General features: G+C 42.2%; 1 protein-coding gene across 2 annotated transcripts in view; it reads right to left on the reverse strand.

The window, feature by feature from the left end:
• The window catches only part of mpp2b (MAGUK p55 scaffold protein 2b), a 39,305-nt gene that overhangs the window by 5,388 nt on the left and 16,573 nt on the right, over positions 1–17,344 (reverse strand). For both annotated transcript variants that reach the window (XM_053882373.1, XM_053882365.1), the window contains 6 exons: positions 10,667–10,767; positions 6,037–6,189; positions 5,785–5,940; positions 5,043–5,270; positions 377–508; positions 206–308 (listed from right to left, as the gene is read on the reverse strand). In XM_053882373.1, coding sequence (XP_053738348.1) covers positions 206–308; positions 377–508; positions 5,043–5,270; positions 5,785–5,940; positions 6,037–6,189; positions 10,667–10,767 — 873 coding nt within the window. The remainder of the gene's footprint in view (positions 1–205; positions 309–376; positions 509–5,042; positions 5,271–5,784; positions 5,941–6,036; positions 6,190–10,666; positions 10,768–17,344) is intronic.

Raw genomic sequence — 17,344 nt, forward strand, 5'->3', positions numbered from 1 at the left:
GTAAATGCCAAACCCAACAGCTTAACCACCAGCCTGAGTCACGCTGTGGCTCATTACCAGCTCTCGAGTGGCCGCAGACTAACAGACTAGAGGTGAGAGGCGGACGCTGACCGACACAGATGTGTGTACGGCACGAGGAGGAACAGATGTCGTCCTTGTTGTTTGCTGGTCTGCCTGCATAATGAGAGGAGCTGCTGTACTGTACCTGCAGTGCCGAGCTCTAAATCTCTCTTCACGAATGCTTTCCTCTTCTCCTCCAGGAGCTGACTGGGGATTAAGCCGGCGCTGCCGCCCTGGATGTGACATGCCTGGGATTGACACACAGAAAGCATGAGTAAGCAGGCTTGAGGGTTGGAGCCGAGTGCGCTGACCTCACCTGCCACCAGTTGAGGTCCTCCTGGTTGAATATTTGCAGGATGTCGCCGCTGCAGAAGCTAAGCCCCGCCTCTTTGCACGGAATCAGGTTGTCGTGCGAGGGGTCGTAATCGAAGTGACACTTCACAAAGGCCTACAGAAGGTACAGAGGTATCAAAGAGGGTTAGGAATATGACAGGTCAAAAGATGCAGAGGCAGACGTGATCAGCAATTCACACGGAGAGAAGGTGCAGCTAAACCACAGCCTGAGCTCGATGTTCGCCTGTGCTTCACTTGTGAAACGGTGCCTACAGTTTTATAGGGTAGTCGTCTTTTCCTTCTCAAGTTTTGAACAGCACACAATAAATAATGCACTCGCAACATTGAATCCAATCATAGTTAGTGTTTACCTTCAAAGTCAGCCACAGAGTTTGGGAAGAAACCACCACACGCATCTTTAAAACACATCAATAGGTGCGGTAGAACTGTGCAAGACCAGGACATCGGTGTGCCTTACACTTCTCCACAATCAATCTAAACACCCACTCGATCCCCAATCTGACAGCCATTTGATTCTGCTCATAAGCGTCAATGCATTACAACCGCTACAGAGCGGATCAAGAGAGAGACGTAAGCAAGGAGTGAATGGATGAGAGACGACACACACAAGTGAAGAGAGAGTCAAAATCTGTCACCATGGAAACCATCTCCTCCCCCCGTACTCCATGCCTCTTCTCCGACTGAACTGTTGCATGAACATGAAAAAAAGCAAAGTGACTGCCTGCCAGCTCAGACTCTTCAACAGCTCCCTCCCTCGTCCAGCACGACAAGATTGACACACACATCTTCACACTCAAGTCTCTGGTTCAAGGTTCCGAAACAGTGTGCACTGTTTTTTTTGTACTTCGGCGAAGACTGAGAAGAAAATGTCACTTTATACTTGGGGTTCTTTAGCTCATACTTGACTTGTCACAGTCTCTCTGCTGCCCTAATCAGGTCAGAGTAAAACTACAAGACTGATCATGTGGATTTGCGTCGAACAGCTAGCAAACATTTTTGCCAGCTATTTTGTCAACAATTCACTACTAGTTCAACTCTAAATATAAGTAATTTTTTTTCCATAGATAGTTTATGGTTCATATATACATGATATTTTAAATTAGTAATTAAAAAAAAGTACAATTTAAGTTTATTTTTAGGGGTGTACATCAACATATTGATAAATATCCCGATGATCCAACTACATCGATTTGCGCTAGCTTTCTCAACTGCATATATAGATCTAAAATAATGAGTATTAGAAAACAATGGATTGCATTTCATCAGAGCAGACTTTATATAAAAGTGTTTTTATCCGATTTTAGAACGATAAAGACGTTTAGCGTCTCTGGATACAGTTGGCCGTCTGTGAGATGGATTCCGTGGGAGCTGCTGGGAGAGAAATGATCAAGTCGTCACTGTAGCAGTGTTAGGACACATTTTTGGGAGAACGGAAATGCTCTGAATCGGTTGCTTGCGGTTTGTTAGATTTATACAGGAAAAGTGAAATACAACGGCAAGATGGCAAATCTCTTCAACCGGCCACCAAGGCATGTCAAGCTCTGTTCTTTTTTCTCTTTCAACACCACAGTGGATCATCTTCCTCCATCTCACCCTGTCCTCTGCTTCCTCTTCTCTCAAACCTACAAACCTCATGTCCTCCTTCACCACCTCCATCAATCTCCTCTTTGGCCTTCCTCTCCACCTTCTGCCTGGCAGTTCCAACCTCATCTTCCTACCAATGTACTGGCTATATCTTCTCTGTACATGTTCAAACCATCTCCATCTAGCCTCTCTGACTTTGTCTCCTAAACACCTGACATGTGCTGTCCCTCTGATCTACTGCTTCCTGATCCTGTCCATCCTGCTCACTCTCAGAGAGAACCTCAGCATCTTCATCTCTGCTACCTCCAGCTCTGCCTTTCTAAACCATACAACATTGCTGGCCTCACCACCCTTTTGTACACTTTCCCTCTCATCCTTGCTGACACCCTTTTATCACACCTGACACTTTTCTCCAGCTATTCCATCCAGCCTACACTCACTTCTTCACCTCTTTCTCACACCCTCCATTGCCCTGGACAATTGAGCCAAAGTACTTCAAATCCTCCACCTTCTTTATCTCTACATCCTGTAACTTCACCTGTCCAGTTGGCTCCCTCTCATTCACACACATGTATTCCGTCTTACTGTGGCTAACCTTCATTCCTCTCCTTTCTAAGGCAAACCTCCTCCTCCTCAAACCTCCTCTCTTATCTTCCACGTGCTCCCTGCTCTCACCACAGATCACAATGTCATCTGCAAACATCATCATCCAAGGGGCTTCTTGTCTAACCTCATCATCCCAAGCTGTTGTTAGTTCATTAAAATGAGAGTAGTAGCAGATTCAACCACTGCTCATTTAACCAAAAGAAATGCTGCACTTAATTTTGATATTCGAGTTGCATTCTTGGCTTAGAAGAGCAAAAGCTAGCACCTGATGTCATTTTTTTGTTTTTCAATCAAGAAAGATTACACTAGACAAAGTACACCGGCGTTACCAACTATTCTTCTGGTTGAATGTGGTTGCACTTTTTATTTGATGAGTATGAGGTTAAGTTGCTGTTCATTCAATCTAAGGTGTTTTTTCAAATGAAAGGTGAATGTATTTGCCATCGATTGTTGACTTGTTTGTGTCCACAATTCATTTGTACTTGACCCCTCACAAGAAACAACAGGAATTCTAAGAAACTGCACTGCACTAGTCTAGAATCCAGGTCTACACCTGTATTTATAACATCATGGCAAAATTACACTTATGAACTTTTGCCTATATTTTTAAAGTTTTCCCATCATTGGCCTTTCACAACAGTCACAGCAGACCGGAGGTGGCGACTGATGAACCTGGCTGTGCCATCACGGTACATGGTCTTCCAGAGAAAATCCAAGTTCAGCCACTTTTCTACGGACATGATCTTTGGGTCTGAACCTACCTGGTGATCTTAGAAGCATGAGTAGGTCAGGAGGGTAAAGTAAATCACACAGTCACGTTCACAACTAAAAAAACAGACATGTGGGAGGAAAGTCACCAAACACAGGGAACAAACAGTAGCTTGTCAAGTGGATTTCATTCGCAGCACTTGAAGATTAAAAAAATTGACACTTCAGAACAAAAAGTGAAACAAAGAAAAAGAGAACGCGAGCGCACAATTGAAAGCAGAAATCTGCGAGGATTTCACTCAATGTTTAAAAGCAAAGCTATTTAAATAGGTTAATGATAAACCCAGCTAATACATCAATGCGTTTCTATTTACCACAGCTTGGTTGAGCTACACTCCTTAAGGAAAATCAGTCCCTGACACACTGAGAGCATCCTGTGCTGAGCTCCATCAAGCTGGCATCGAACCACGAGGCTGGATCTCCCTTCTGTTTCCTCAGAGTGTAAAGTGGGTCACTGTTTCTCAGCGAACAAGCTCCTCTGGCTTCTAGGAAGCTGATTCTCACCAGCATGGAAATGTTGTAGATTTTATCTCCACAATAAGATAGGAAATACGGTGCATCGCTATACAGCAGTGGTAGTGACTTATCAGATGAAGAACCCACAGTCAAGAGCACGGGTGTGTGGCAGTGATGGATTGTCCTCAGCATTCGGCCTGACGTTACAGTTTTAATAATGAAGCAAACATGGGTAGTAACTTTGTTAAGCAGTGAGGGCAAGATGCCGAAAAAGATTGTCCGACAGATCTATACATCAGGGCGTGGAGGACTGAGACAGAAGAAAGACCTCTAGAATTGTAGAGGTGATCATAACCCCTACATACTTTCTTTTCATGCAGACACAAAGAACAAGACTGTGGAAACTAACAGCTGGTTTTCTTTGCGCAGAGTTTGGACTGTCCTGTAGCGAGCCGGTATCAGGTGATGTTTCACTAGTCTAAGAATTTCCTCAGGAGAGCTGGAGGAGCTTCATAAGTTCTATTTGTTCTTTACAAAACAAACAAACAAAGTAAAACAAATGGTGACAAACAAGCCTAAATCAAGGGATCTGCTGATTTGTCAACACAATTTTCTGCAGTTGATGGCAATGGCAATGTCTATGGAAGAAACCGTGGCACCAAGTACCACCAAGTACCACCAAGTACCTTTTCCACCCCATTCCACTCCATTCAATTCAGCAAATTTCCCTCACGGAACTTGTAAATAAATTTTATTTAAAACTATCAGAGCAATTTGAAATCCATGCAGTACAAAACAGGGTGGAGAGGAGTCACAGTGCCATGGACAACTTTATATTTTGTGCCGATCATAGTTTACATGTGCAGATATCCCACCTCTTTGACCACCTGCCCTCCTCCCCCTTCTGTTCCACCCAAAAGTAGGTCACTGGGCCAGCTATGGGCAAGAGTACAGACAGACAACCAACCTACAGAGAACTTAGAATCATCGATGGGCCAATATGTTTTAGGACAGTGGGCTCAAACTCACAGGAAGCCAACACAAGCACATGGAGAACATACGAACAGAAGAACCGGGTTTTCTCAAACTGGATTCAAACTTGCAGCCTTCTTGCAGCAGCACTAACACCATCAGTTTGTCTCATATGTTAGATAAGTGTACGGCATAACACGACATGTGCAGCTGAACAGTTCTCTGTCTCTGCATCAACTCACCTGTCTGGGTGTGTGTGGCTCCTGGTAGCTGGGCAGGATCTTCAGCACCACGCTGCCGCTCGCCTCCTTTAGCATCTCCTGCAGCACTTTGGGGTCATTGCCCACCTCCTTGCCGTTTACCTCCTTGATGATGTCCCCCACGTGAAGCAGACCCTGCTGATCAATCATGCCACCATGGAGGATCCTGGCGATAACCAGCTCGCCATTTTCCACACGAAAGGTCACCCCCTTCACATAGATAAAAGGAGGAAAAAACAACAGCACGGTGAGGTTCAGGAGGCTGCGATTGTAATTCAAGATCTCAAATAACCTGAGAGCCCAGATCATTGCTTCGTAAGAGACACTGACAATTTTCCGTTCTGATCCAAATCACACCTGCGTTGCAAAACGCCGGGCCAGATTGCTCACACACAGAGGACAGTGTTATTAATCGGTGGAAAATTACTGGAGACATGTTGCTCTGAACTAAAATATTTCACTCTGCATAAATGAGTGATAGGTCGATGAGGTTTCATGACACAGTGTCACCTGATGGCACTGTCTTAAAATATCAATGACAATTTATTACAAATTTGGAATAAATTGTAATAAATACAAAGGCAGTAATAATCATTTTAATAAAGAGGGTAGTACAGACATATTTGATGGCTATTAGTGATGGGAAATGAGTCTCATGTATTTGTGCTGCAGCTAACTCATGCAGAGACGAGCAAGAAGCTGTCTGAATGTTGAGCAGTCCTACCAGATGCTCTCCAGACACTTTCCTGATCCCCACCATCCGCACTGCATCTGGCGGCACGGGCTGGTTGTTGAGGGCTGCATCCATGAAAGAACAAGGACTAGGGGGAGGGGTATCGTAGTTTTTGGAGGCCACAGAATCATGAGTCTCTAAAAGGGACTGATATCAAACAAGGAGGAAAAAAATGCCATTACAACGCCACTAAAACCATCATCACAGGCCAAACTTTAATGCAGCACACACTATTCATTATACCTGGAAGTGGGGCTCTCTCAGGATGTGAAGAAGCTCATCTGCAGCTTGGCTCCGATGAGTGAGAGGGCCAAGCTCTTTGAGGATGTCTTGGACCAGCTCCACGTTGTTTTCTCTCACAGCCTCAAGCTTTGGTTCCTCAAATCGATCGTGGGCCTGTTGGGGAAAAGCAGGTGTGAGAAGTTGGAATGTACATCAGAACTGCTGTGGGGATGAAGTGAAACATCATGTGAAGACGATAAAAACCTCATAAAACAGGAGTTGATTTTGTTCTATGTGTACTGTTTAATTCGTCACTGCAGCACGTGCTGTATATGTACGTGGGTGCTACCTGGACAGTATCTCTCTACGTGGGAAGCAGTCCAACACTAATTTTACACATTCACTGTTCGTCATCACACAGTTTCAATTCATTTACACTTGAGTTTTAGCAGCGTTGTGTAGAAGCACAGCCACCCATGAGACTACCAGACAGGTTTACAGCAGTTAAGCAAACTCTGTGGCGATCGTTCATTGAAGGCTCCAGGAAGAGAAAACAGGAACTGGACCGACCGAGAGTCCAGACCAGAGTGGACATGGTAGATGCATTCACACCCTGTGAGAACTGAGGATGAATGAAGCGTTCAGATGCTGAAATGACAGTGTTTGTAACGGGCTTGTAATACGCGACCTGCGCTAACATTTCAACACATGGCAATCATTCTAGAACCTATTGAAGAAGACTAGTTTCCTGCACTGACATCTATATCCACTGTCAACTCGAAATGAATGTATTATAAACAGCCGTTTTGGCTCACTGTTTGTATGCTCCTTATTGAAACATACTCAGTCATGATGTAATCAAGTTAGACAAGAAAAATGCTGCACTTTTGTCTTTATTTTCTATGTTCATGTTCTTTCCTTGTTTCTTTTCAGAAGCAATTTGTGAACAGCGTTCTGAAAAGTGCAGTCGAAATGAAGTTTTGCTTATATTTTATATGGGTGAATCTGTGTTTGATCCATGATGTTGAATGATAGATGTTTCGAGAGTTGCCTTTGCAAGTATAAGCTCGATAGTGCTGTGTACACTGCCATCTGTGATGACTTTTTTCTGTGTTTTGCCACGGTCCTTCCTCAAAAACAATAAATGTTGGCTGGCGGGTGAAGAGGGAGAAATCAGCTTCATGACAGTTTGCAATTACTCTCTTTTACCAGCAGTGCTGCCAAAAACAAATATTCCTAAACTATGTTTCCATTTCCTTTTTTTTCTCTTTCCCTGTTATCTTCATCTTCATCACTCTTTCTCCACTGTCTCCCTCCAAGCATCTGGGTCAGGCCTTCTAAACTTTGTTCACCAACCTCTCCAACAGTACCTTCAAACATTGGTCCACATGATGAGATATTAGTCAGTCAGTGAAGTTGAGATCATAAATACATATTGGGCTAAAGCTATTATAGGTGAAAGCTTAAGAAGTGTGAAAGAACCTTGTTCATTTATTTAAGTGTAATGTAGTAATGTAAACACACGTACACAATACATTATGGTTGACTCAATTTGTTTCACGACGGCCCATTCATTCAATGTTTTAACCATGGATAGCGATTGTCAATTGTGTTTTTGGCAGTGAGTAAGAGGAACATGTTTTTGCCTTTCCTAAAAATTGCACTACATAGACATAGACTACATAGTGGAATAACTTTGTTTTTGAAGGCACAATGGAGGCTGCAGGAGCAGCAGGATTCTCCCATCGATCACAGTGGACAGTATCACACAGTTTCATGACCAGATCTTTCTGAAATCCTGGTCCTGAATCTGACCTGATCTGAAGTCCGTCAGAATCAGAGATTTATTATCGTATTGACAAACAGCTTTGTTCAAACAGCGTTGGCCATTTGTGTAGTCCTTGTCACTTCTTGAGCCAGAAACTGAAACTTGAACATCAAAATTAGGGAAACGTAAATGTAATTTTGATGTAAAACGCCGATATTAGTGCGTGAGATTTGATGACCGAAGGGCCCCTTTAAATAAATTTCACATATTACATTATTATTACATTACAATTAAAATATAAAAAATAGAAATTAAATCATACATTTCAATTATTTATTTGATGCTAAAAATGGATGTCAATAAGTGGTAATATGGAATATTGAGAACAAAACTTGTGCAGCATGCTTTCATGTTAATTTTTGAACATCTATTTGCATTAAAAAACAACAAAATCCTGCCATTGTCACTGAAAACAAATATCCATTTCATGATAAGGCGGGAGAGTTTTCCTTGCAGCTTTTGCAGTATGCATGTTTGGATCCTGTGGGAGAGCAGATGAGCCCTCTGTGACAGGAGGTGGCAAACACACACCCACACACACACGCTGATTTGTGTTTTGTCAGAATTCTCTCTCCTGATAAATGAAGAAGCTTCCGGCAATGCGTTCACAGATGAGGCAAGAAAAAGTGATGTCTCAGAAGTTCTGATAAAAAAAGAAGGTTGCAGCAAAAGCGAATGTCAGCTCATTTATCAGCCTAAATAGCAGATAATGAAGTCAACGTTAAATCACTGCCACAGTCATCACATATCACCATCCATCACGGCTTGTTTGTACGAAGCCAGTGCTTGTTGTCTGTGCGAGCTCATTCTTCATCTAATTATTGTTCATCTTCATGAAAGAACGGGCCCTTTTGGCGAGTGGGTGCAGGGTAGGCAGGTAAGGTAAGCAGCATCAGTCACTGTCAGACATTGTTTATTCAAGTTGACAAGAAATAAGCTGACTTCGCTAATAGAACACAGTGGTAATTGACTTGCTCAGTTTCTTATCTGTCCACCAAGAGTCACGTTTTTGAAGCTGGGAACTCACTACAACAAGTCCAGTGAAACAGACGCACACGCACAGACGCCAGCACTTTTATATGTAGATGACACATTGACAGACGGTAAGCTAAGCAGGAGTATTCTCCTTCGGGGCGGGCGTCTTTAGTCACAGCCTGCATCAGCAGATGAATCTTTTATTAGGCTGTGATCAATACCTCGGCTTATACCAGGAAACTGGCTCACAGTGAGACTCAAACGCATCCACGCATCGCTCGAGTGAAACAAACAGACTCCGATTCATAATTGGAATGAAATGAACAAACTTCCTACTCAGAGACTCACTGAATAAATCTGCATAGTCTGCTGCCTGAAGCTTCACTTGGATCTGTTGAGTCTCACAGAACATGCTCCTTGGCAAACTATCAAAACTCTCCATAGGAAAACGTCTGTTTTGGTTTGGCAGCAAATGCCTTGCATTGTTTTTCAATCACTGACTCCTAAATACAAGCAAAAGTCTTTAGTCTTTTATATCTCCATAAACAAAGAAAACACTTACATCTGTAGCTCGGTTTCTTTGTTTTTGACACCATCCCTGATACAACACTAAGGATTCTGGGTATCCCTCAATACAGAGGAAGGTTGCTACGTTCCTCAATCTTGATCAATTTTGAGGATTGACCTTCAGGGTTAAGGAAAAAAGAGTGCTACTTAGAGTGTTTTTGGCAACTTTCACTGAGGATTGAGGTGTGTGATACACCAATATACATATATACATATGTATCTTTTTTCCATTAAATTTGCCTTTGAGATTGAATTTTTTTTCCAATCTGAGCCAGCTGTTTCAATACAGAAAAAGATAAATCACTGGCACTTTCCTGGACTGAGCTGAACGGATTCATACCAAAAGCAGAGCAATAGGGGATGAGTCAAGTTATGCTGTCACCACGGAGAAAGGAGAATGGCGAAAAACTGTTTGGGCACAGCTGGGTTCAGAATTTAGACGGCAATTTCACTACAAAGGGGTGTACTGACTCATCATCAGCCGCTGTTTGGAAAGAGAAAAGCTAGGTTTGTTTGTTGAAATGACAGTCGGTGGAGTGAAGTTCCTGACTGTTCCTGGTGCTGCTGCTTACCCAGCGAGCGCTGAACAGTTCAGCTGCATATTTGCACAGGAAAATCAATGTCCCGGAACACACTTAAATCTGGCGCTTCATTTACAATATGTACATTAACTGATGTCATCATACCACAAGTAAGCCATCCTGCATTCGCTCACCATCCTACTATCTATTATTAAATCAACGCGAGCAACCAGCTGGCGATGATGCAGCAAAAGCACTATTCTTGTTCAGGCATTCATCAAAGTTTGCAGGCTGTAGTAAAACCGAAAAGCCAAGACTAATCGGAAAATGATGAAACAGGGGAATTGAAATTCAAAACACTACAGACTGAACCTGAAAAACACAACATTATTCCCCGAACAAAACATCCTGGCAAGCAAATAGACAAACACATATTCTACTTTCTGCCACAAAATGAATATGTTAGGAACAGAAAGGATATGGAGTCAAAAGCTTTGACGATACTCAAGTACAAAATGGTACTTAAAGCATCTTCCTTCCTTGAATATTGTCAAAGCTGAAGTGGAGACAGGGCAATCCTGTAGTGGTAGGCCGCTACTTTGTGGGTCACAATATCTCAGCAGGTTGGCAAATACAGTATGCTTTGAAAAGTTGTGATGACAGTGGCAACTAAAAGAAGCACGTACTTGTTTATTGAAGACACACATGCAGTTGACAACACACAAACAAACAGACAAAAGTGTAATCCAGTAATTCTCACCACTGGGCTCTCCATGATGCCCTTGAGGAAAATAAGGTCCAGATCATTTGCAGTTGTGGAGCTTGTGCTGTCACTCAGTGTATCCAGGGCCTGATGCATGGCTGCACACGAAAAGAGAAAACAGAGGAATATATTTCTAGGGTGAAAATTACAGTCCCCTTCTATTGTTCCCCAGTTACAAGAAAAAGGCAGCGGATACTGGAGCAGAACACACACTGAGGTTCCCAAATGAACGAAGACAAGATAGAAGGAGGAACTTTGGTCAGAGTGTGAGTGCAGATTCTGCTCCACATCCTTTCCCATGAATTGTCACGTCTCTGCATCATTCCTCTGCAGTTGTCAACAACTTCCTCTGCCTTCCTCCCACATGATCGTCATACAAAAACAAACATCTGCAACACGGTGAAGGATAAATGGCTTCTTGATGTGGCAAATATTGACAAAAAAAGCACAATCCCTTGTTATAGTGTGTTTATGATAGCCATACAAACAAGATGAGGCATGCATTGTCTTCTTAGATCTTTAAAACACACGAGTCTGTATCAGATGATGCAAACGTCAAAAAAAACAATCTAAGCTAAAATACATATCTACATTAAAAAAATCCTTTAAAGGCAGTTTCTAAATTACCGTACATTCCGGACTAGAGGGTGCACCGGTGATTTAAGACATAAAATAGTTCTTGTTCTTGTTCATACATATGCCAGTGCTGTCTGCGGCGTGAAAAGGTCAATGGTGCACCCCGCTTAAAAATGCATTAGGATCACTTCTGAACCAGTTTTGAAAACAGGGTCCAACATCAAGACTGTCTCATGAAATAAACTCGACAATGTTCTGAACTTGAATGAACTCCTCTGATCTTTTATTCACATTAAAGCGCTCAAAATGTGCCGTTTTCGCTGTTTTCAGACAGCGAGAAAAAAGTAGTGGCTTAGAGTCCAGAAGTTACGGTAAATGAACCTTTTCAGTCAAAATAATAATAATAATAGAATAAGTCACATTATTAGTCAAGTAAATATAGTTACTGTACAGACAACACATTGGGGGAAAAAAACACTGGAATAAATACTCATAAGGCCTTTCTCTTCCTGCCTTTCCCAATCATCAGTGCCAGAGGAAGATGTATGCTGTGTTTCATAACATTTAAATATCTGGTTTCAGTTTTTCCAGGAGCCAGTCATGTGACCAGATGTGTCCCCAAACCACTGAAAATGGGGAAAAATAATGTTCCTCAAACCCGACACTGGTAAAAATCTATCAAATTTACAGTCCCAATGAAATACGTTCACCAAAGTATTTCTGGTTAAAATAATACATTAACATAACTTTAAGTATTAATGGTACACACAGATTAAATCCTTAACCTTTTGATACTTTTCGACATCAAGCCACTTATACAGCAACGCCAGGCAGGACAGACAGACAACCTTGCGCAGACCACAAACAGCCTCGAAGAAAAGCAGAAATGTGTCACATTAAGGTACCAGATACTCTGACATCACACACCAGAGACTTGAAGCAGACGTGTCTGTCACACAATAGGATATTAATATACACAGGGCAGCAATTGTTCACGGAACTGACTCAACACGACTTTGATCCCAGGAATTAAATACATCAGCAGGACAAAATTATCACGAAGCAGGTCAACTGTTTTCTCCTAGCAATGATTTTCTGAAACACTTTACCAGCATAGGGATAGTTTTCTGCTTTTTACACTTTTGTGTTTCCTGTTGTCAAACTCTGACACATCGTAATCCCCACCCCTCCAACCGTGACAACCCCCAAGCTGGGAAGAAATACTGAGGCAAACCCTGACAGATCTCCTCATCTATTTCATGTATTTTATTCAATTGTAGAATACTCTAGATATCATGTTGAAGGTTGAAATTTATGCAACCAATTGGTTCTTAATAAATGAGTCAGTTTTCTTATACCGACTATTATTCGCAATTCTCACTTGATCAAGCCTTTTGTGACACTCTGCGCTACAAAATAAGTAATAAAAGTAATACAAAAAGGCATGATTCGTGCTCATATCAGATCGGTATCAGCCAATCATCAACGCTGCACTATCAGTATTGCGGAATTGACAGCGCTGTATCAGGGCATCCCTACTGCAAATAAGGCTGTGTCCCATTTCTCCCCCTAACACTAGCACATAGCACTAGCACTTGGTTATGAGTGCCCACCACTATGAAGTGCCCTACGACGATAAGGTGAAGTGATTGACTCTAAGTCTCTAAGAATTCGGACAACACCTCATGACATCACGTGTAGACAACGTGTCATTGGCTGCCGAGCTGTTTTGTTGGAGATGTTTTAGAAATGCCAGCTCCAACATTTTTGCAACCTCTTGTATCGCTGATGATAATCTCACTTGGTTTTGGTGAATGGGCAGCCGAAGCCGGCCTCGCCGCTATGTTGCAGTGATAGATCTGTTAGCGGTATGACGATGTTAATGTTAGCCTGGATGCTGGACGACTGTTGTTTGAGAAGAAATAAAAACATACTGTTGTACATAAATGTTGTATTGTTCATGTTGTCAGACACGGTAGACCATTCGAGTCGCGTGATACGATAGAAAGTGTCCAACATTGTTCTTTAATAAAGTACTTTGGTATCCTGGAAATCTATCCACACTTCGTTACAAGTGACCTCCGGACCGCCCTCAGTTTGAAGGGATAATTTCAGTGGTGAACGGCGAGTGCCCTCGGTCTTAGGAGTATTGGGACACACTGCGCGCAAACCGAGTGTTGGGGTCAAAAACGAATGTCAGGGTGAGAAATGGGACACAGCCTAAATGTATCCATTAACACAAACTGAAACCAACTTGAAAAGGTTTTAGTATTATCCTGAAGGTAATAATACATATTCATAATTGAGTCATTTTGGCCTTTTCAATAGATTTGCTGCATCACTTTTTTTCTAGTTTAAGTGTGAATAGACTACAAATGTATTCGAGAACTAAGTCTGTTCTCATGAGGAAATTGTTAGACCATGAAGCTGAAGTTTTGTGTAGCATTTCTCTGAATTCCCATCTGAAAATGTCTTCCAACATGGACGCATCTATCTGTTCCTGGTCTGACATGTGATTGAAAAGTTGATAAAACAAACAGTAAATAACCCTTCTTTCCAATCCTCCGATAAAGATCAGGAAGATAGAACAGGAAATGCAGGCTTTATTCTGGAGCTTCTGTTCCGCCCTTCAATAATTGGATAAGCGAGTCCAATAATTACACGCACGCTACACAATGAAATCTGAATTTTTCCATATAAGGCGGGACTCTGGTGGGAGCCAAAAATGTGCACGTCTAAGAATATCAGCGCAGGAGTCTCAGTTTACAGGCCCAGCATAATTCTCTCTGGGCATCTGCATCTTGTTAGTTAATGATGCCACGTGGCTCCTGTCCAAATCTCAGCTCAGGCGTGCAGACGTCGGGCATGTGCTTGTTTGGTTTTACTAGTGTTGTTCTTGCATTTCCATTGATTATTACTTCTCTCCTTATATTGCCAGGAAATGTGGCTACATTTATGGATGCGCCAAACGATCAGTCACCGATCATGATCGGCCGATATCAGCGTGATCAGTGAATGCTGATCACTACCTGTGATGGCCAATCACAACTGTAGTGATGCGTCCGCTCATCCTTACTTGCTGCTCACTCGGCAGCAACATGTCTTCTGTGGCGATTCTTTCAATCTGTCACTAAAGGTTTGCATCTTGCAGCCCATGCCATTTAAAGCACCGGAGTACGGGGAGTTTTCAGGGCTCATGAAAGTGAGACTGCTTGTTTCTCAGCAGCAGGCTGAAGGCCCACCAAATGAAGGCCCACCCTTCATTTGGAAAGCTAAGCAAATTGCCCCAAAAATAACTATTAATTTCACCAAGCTTGATGACCAGCCTTTCTCGGGAGATGGAAACGACCAAATCCGTCGGCGTTTTGCAGCATTCGTCAGCCAGCTGAATCTGAAACTTTTGAAAATGTCAAGAGAGGAAACTTTCATAAATGCAATGCTCTCTATCTCGAAATCCCACTACAAGTGGCCAGGATGTCAATATTTCATAATAAAGTTTCAAGAGATTCACCAAACTGTGACGTCTCACATCATTTTTCAGTTGTCCCTTTGACATAATAGTTGCTGCATTCTGCAAGGTTTTTCCATTTTTTTCCAAATCCATGTCGATCCATGTGATCGGTATCAGTGATCGGTGGTGATTGGCACTCTGGCAGATTGGTATCGGTGATCAGCAGCAAAAATCCTGATCGGAGCCTCCCTAGCTACATTATATGCAGTCTTAATGGAGTATATTTAAATATAGAAATAAACAGACATTCAAATGACATGACTCAGATAAGCTCGTTCTGACTGTTTTATACTTGCAATGACATGTTGAATTAATGGTTAAGACTTGGAGCAGGATCACAGTGGGTTAGTGTTATTTGCTGCACCCACAGCAGGAGCCTGGTCAGATTGACTCTCTGGATTTGGGATGGATGGGTATTGTCCAACAGCCACAATAGTTGGTCAGTGAATGATGATTATTGAAATGAAGGTCCTTGCTGAATTACTCTTTAGGATGCTTGCTATGACCCAGTTCTGTTGACATCAGGATCAGAATCACAGCTGGAACAGATAGATGTAAAATCAGACAACAATACTTGACCAAAGCCCACTGGTTGTGGTGTCAGTTGGCCTGTCTGCGAGGCTGCACTTACTTGCTGTGTATCTTCTCCCTGTGTTATATAGAACTCTAAAATTAACATCGCTCAACATCAGTAGTAATCTGTGTCACACTGGAGTAGGAGATCAGAGACTCACAGCAAATATATTTAACACACACTGTGCGCTGTTGCACAGCAGACGGTTTATATTGCTGAGTCTTTCTACATGCATGTCTTTGTCCTAAAGCCAATCGCTCCACATCAGTTCCATCACAGTTGAGTTCAGACTCACCGCCAAGCAGGAGCAGAATAGAGACGAAGCAAAAAGATACCTCTCACCATGCTTACAGCGTCCTCTACTCCCTCATCAGCAGCACTGAACGCCAAAACCCACAGACTGCTGCACAGCTTCTGCCCTCGAGACATGTTTGCTCTGAACACAAACTCAAAATATAACTGCAGTATTTTTGCTGTGCAACACACATCACCTCGCACGACTGTCAATTTGCTTGGTGTAAAGTCACTTTGTGTGGCCACTAGAATGTGACTTTTTCCCTGACTTTTTCTCTGTCAAACACAAACACACTGTAATAACTAGGGCTAAAAAAGTTCTTGCATTCACAATGTTGTATGGTTGTCTGAGCATGCCATTATTTTACCCAGTGTTTTTCAACCAGTGCGCTGCAGCACACGAGCTTGCAGTGAGAGACTGTCTGCTGTGCTGTGGGAAATGGTCCAATTTCACCTCATTTGTCTGGAGATAGAGGCGGGTGATATGATGACATGAAATCATGAACAATAACGACATGTTGACAATCTACTAACATGAAGAGATTACATGGATTGGGTCACAGTCATTCGATACACTATAGATCTATGCTCATGTCTAAGTATGTCCATCACTCGCAGCAGAGCTGCGCATGGTGCACAGTTCATCTCTTTCCACACACACAGTAAAGATGCCAGTCAAATGCGAAACTTCAAGTTGCTTCTGACTATCAAAAAGTTGGATCAAAACTAGATGCAGAACCAAATAAATGTGCTCCAATATGAGAAGAGAGAAAGAATAATTATAGTTATGCTGCAAGCTGAGGCAAAGAATGTTAAGAATTTGTCTGGAAACTTGCCAAACTAAACTTCCTCTAAATTGACACATGTGGTGCACAGATTACAAACACTGAATTCTCATTGAAATTACTCTTTACACACTGACAATCGCTATTTTCGAGCTGACCTAGACACAAAACTTTTGCCTTTGGACGGTGTTTGGTATCCAGTGAATCATTTCCACCACAAAGCTCTATTAAAACTACACAGTGGACCAAAAACCACTATTCATCTCGCAGTGTCTTTATTCAGGTCTGAAAATAGCTGCAGCTCTACGTGTTTATATTTACATAATGACTCAGGAGTTTTCCTTGGACGCTTTGCAAGATTCTCTAATATTTCCCAATCTTAAACATATTTGCTTCATTTCAATATTAAAAACTGGGAGTGAAAAAACATGTGTCAGAAAACTAATATTAGCCTAACTCGATTATGATTAGAGGGGCAGATCAAGCATATTGAAGGCCAGTAAATGTGACACAGGTGACTGTTTACTGCAAGTCATGGGGATAAATAACAGTCCACCGAGAACATTAAAAATCCCTGACTGTCCAGTGATAGTTCAAAGTAACAACCATGGGTCTGCCACTGCTACCCATCACCACTCAACAGCATTATTGTTTTGGGAGTGTACTGTACCATATCAACCCTAAGCGCTGCTCCTTATATGTAAAACTCACATATATAATTGAATCACGTACATAAATGATCAGCGCCAGAATGCTGCAGTAGGTATGAAAACAACTGAGGAAAAAGGCTTGACCTTAATCTGCCGCTGAGGTGGAAAAATCAAGCAACCCCAACGCTGTACTAATCTCTTGAGAAAGTATACGCAGGGCACAAAAGTGCACAAAGTGGGACCAATAACGGATTATCTCATCTAATTCAGTAGCCGAGAAGGGCA

This window comes from Synchiropus splendidus, chromosome 1, assembly GCF_027744825.2.
Source record: "Synchiropus splendidus isolate RoL2022-P1 chromosome 1, RoL_Sspl_1.0, whole genome shotgun sequence".
Taxonomy (NCBI): domain Eukaryota; kingdom Metazoa; phylum Chordata; class Actinopteri; order Syngnathiformes; family Callionymidae; genus Synchiropus; species Synchiropus splendidus.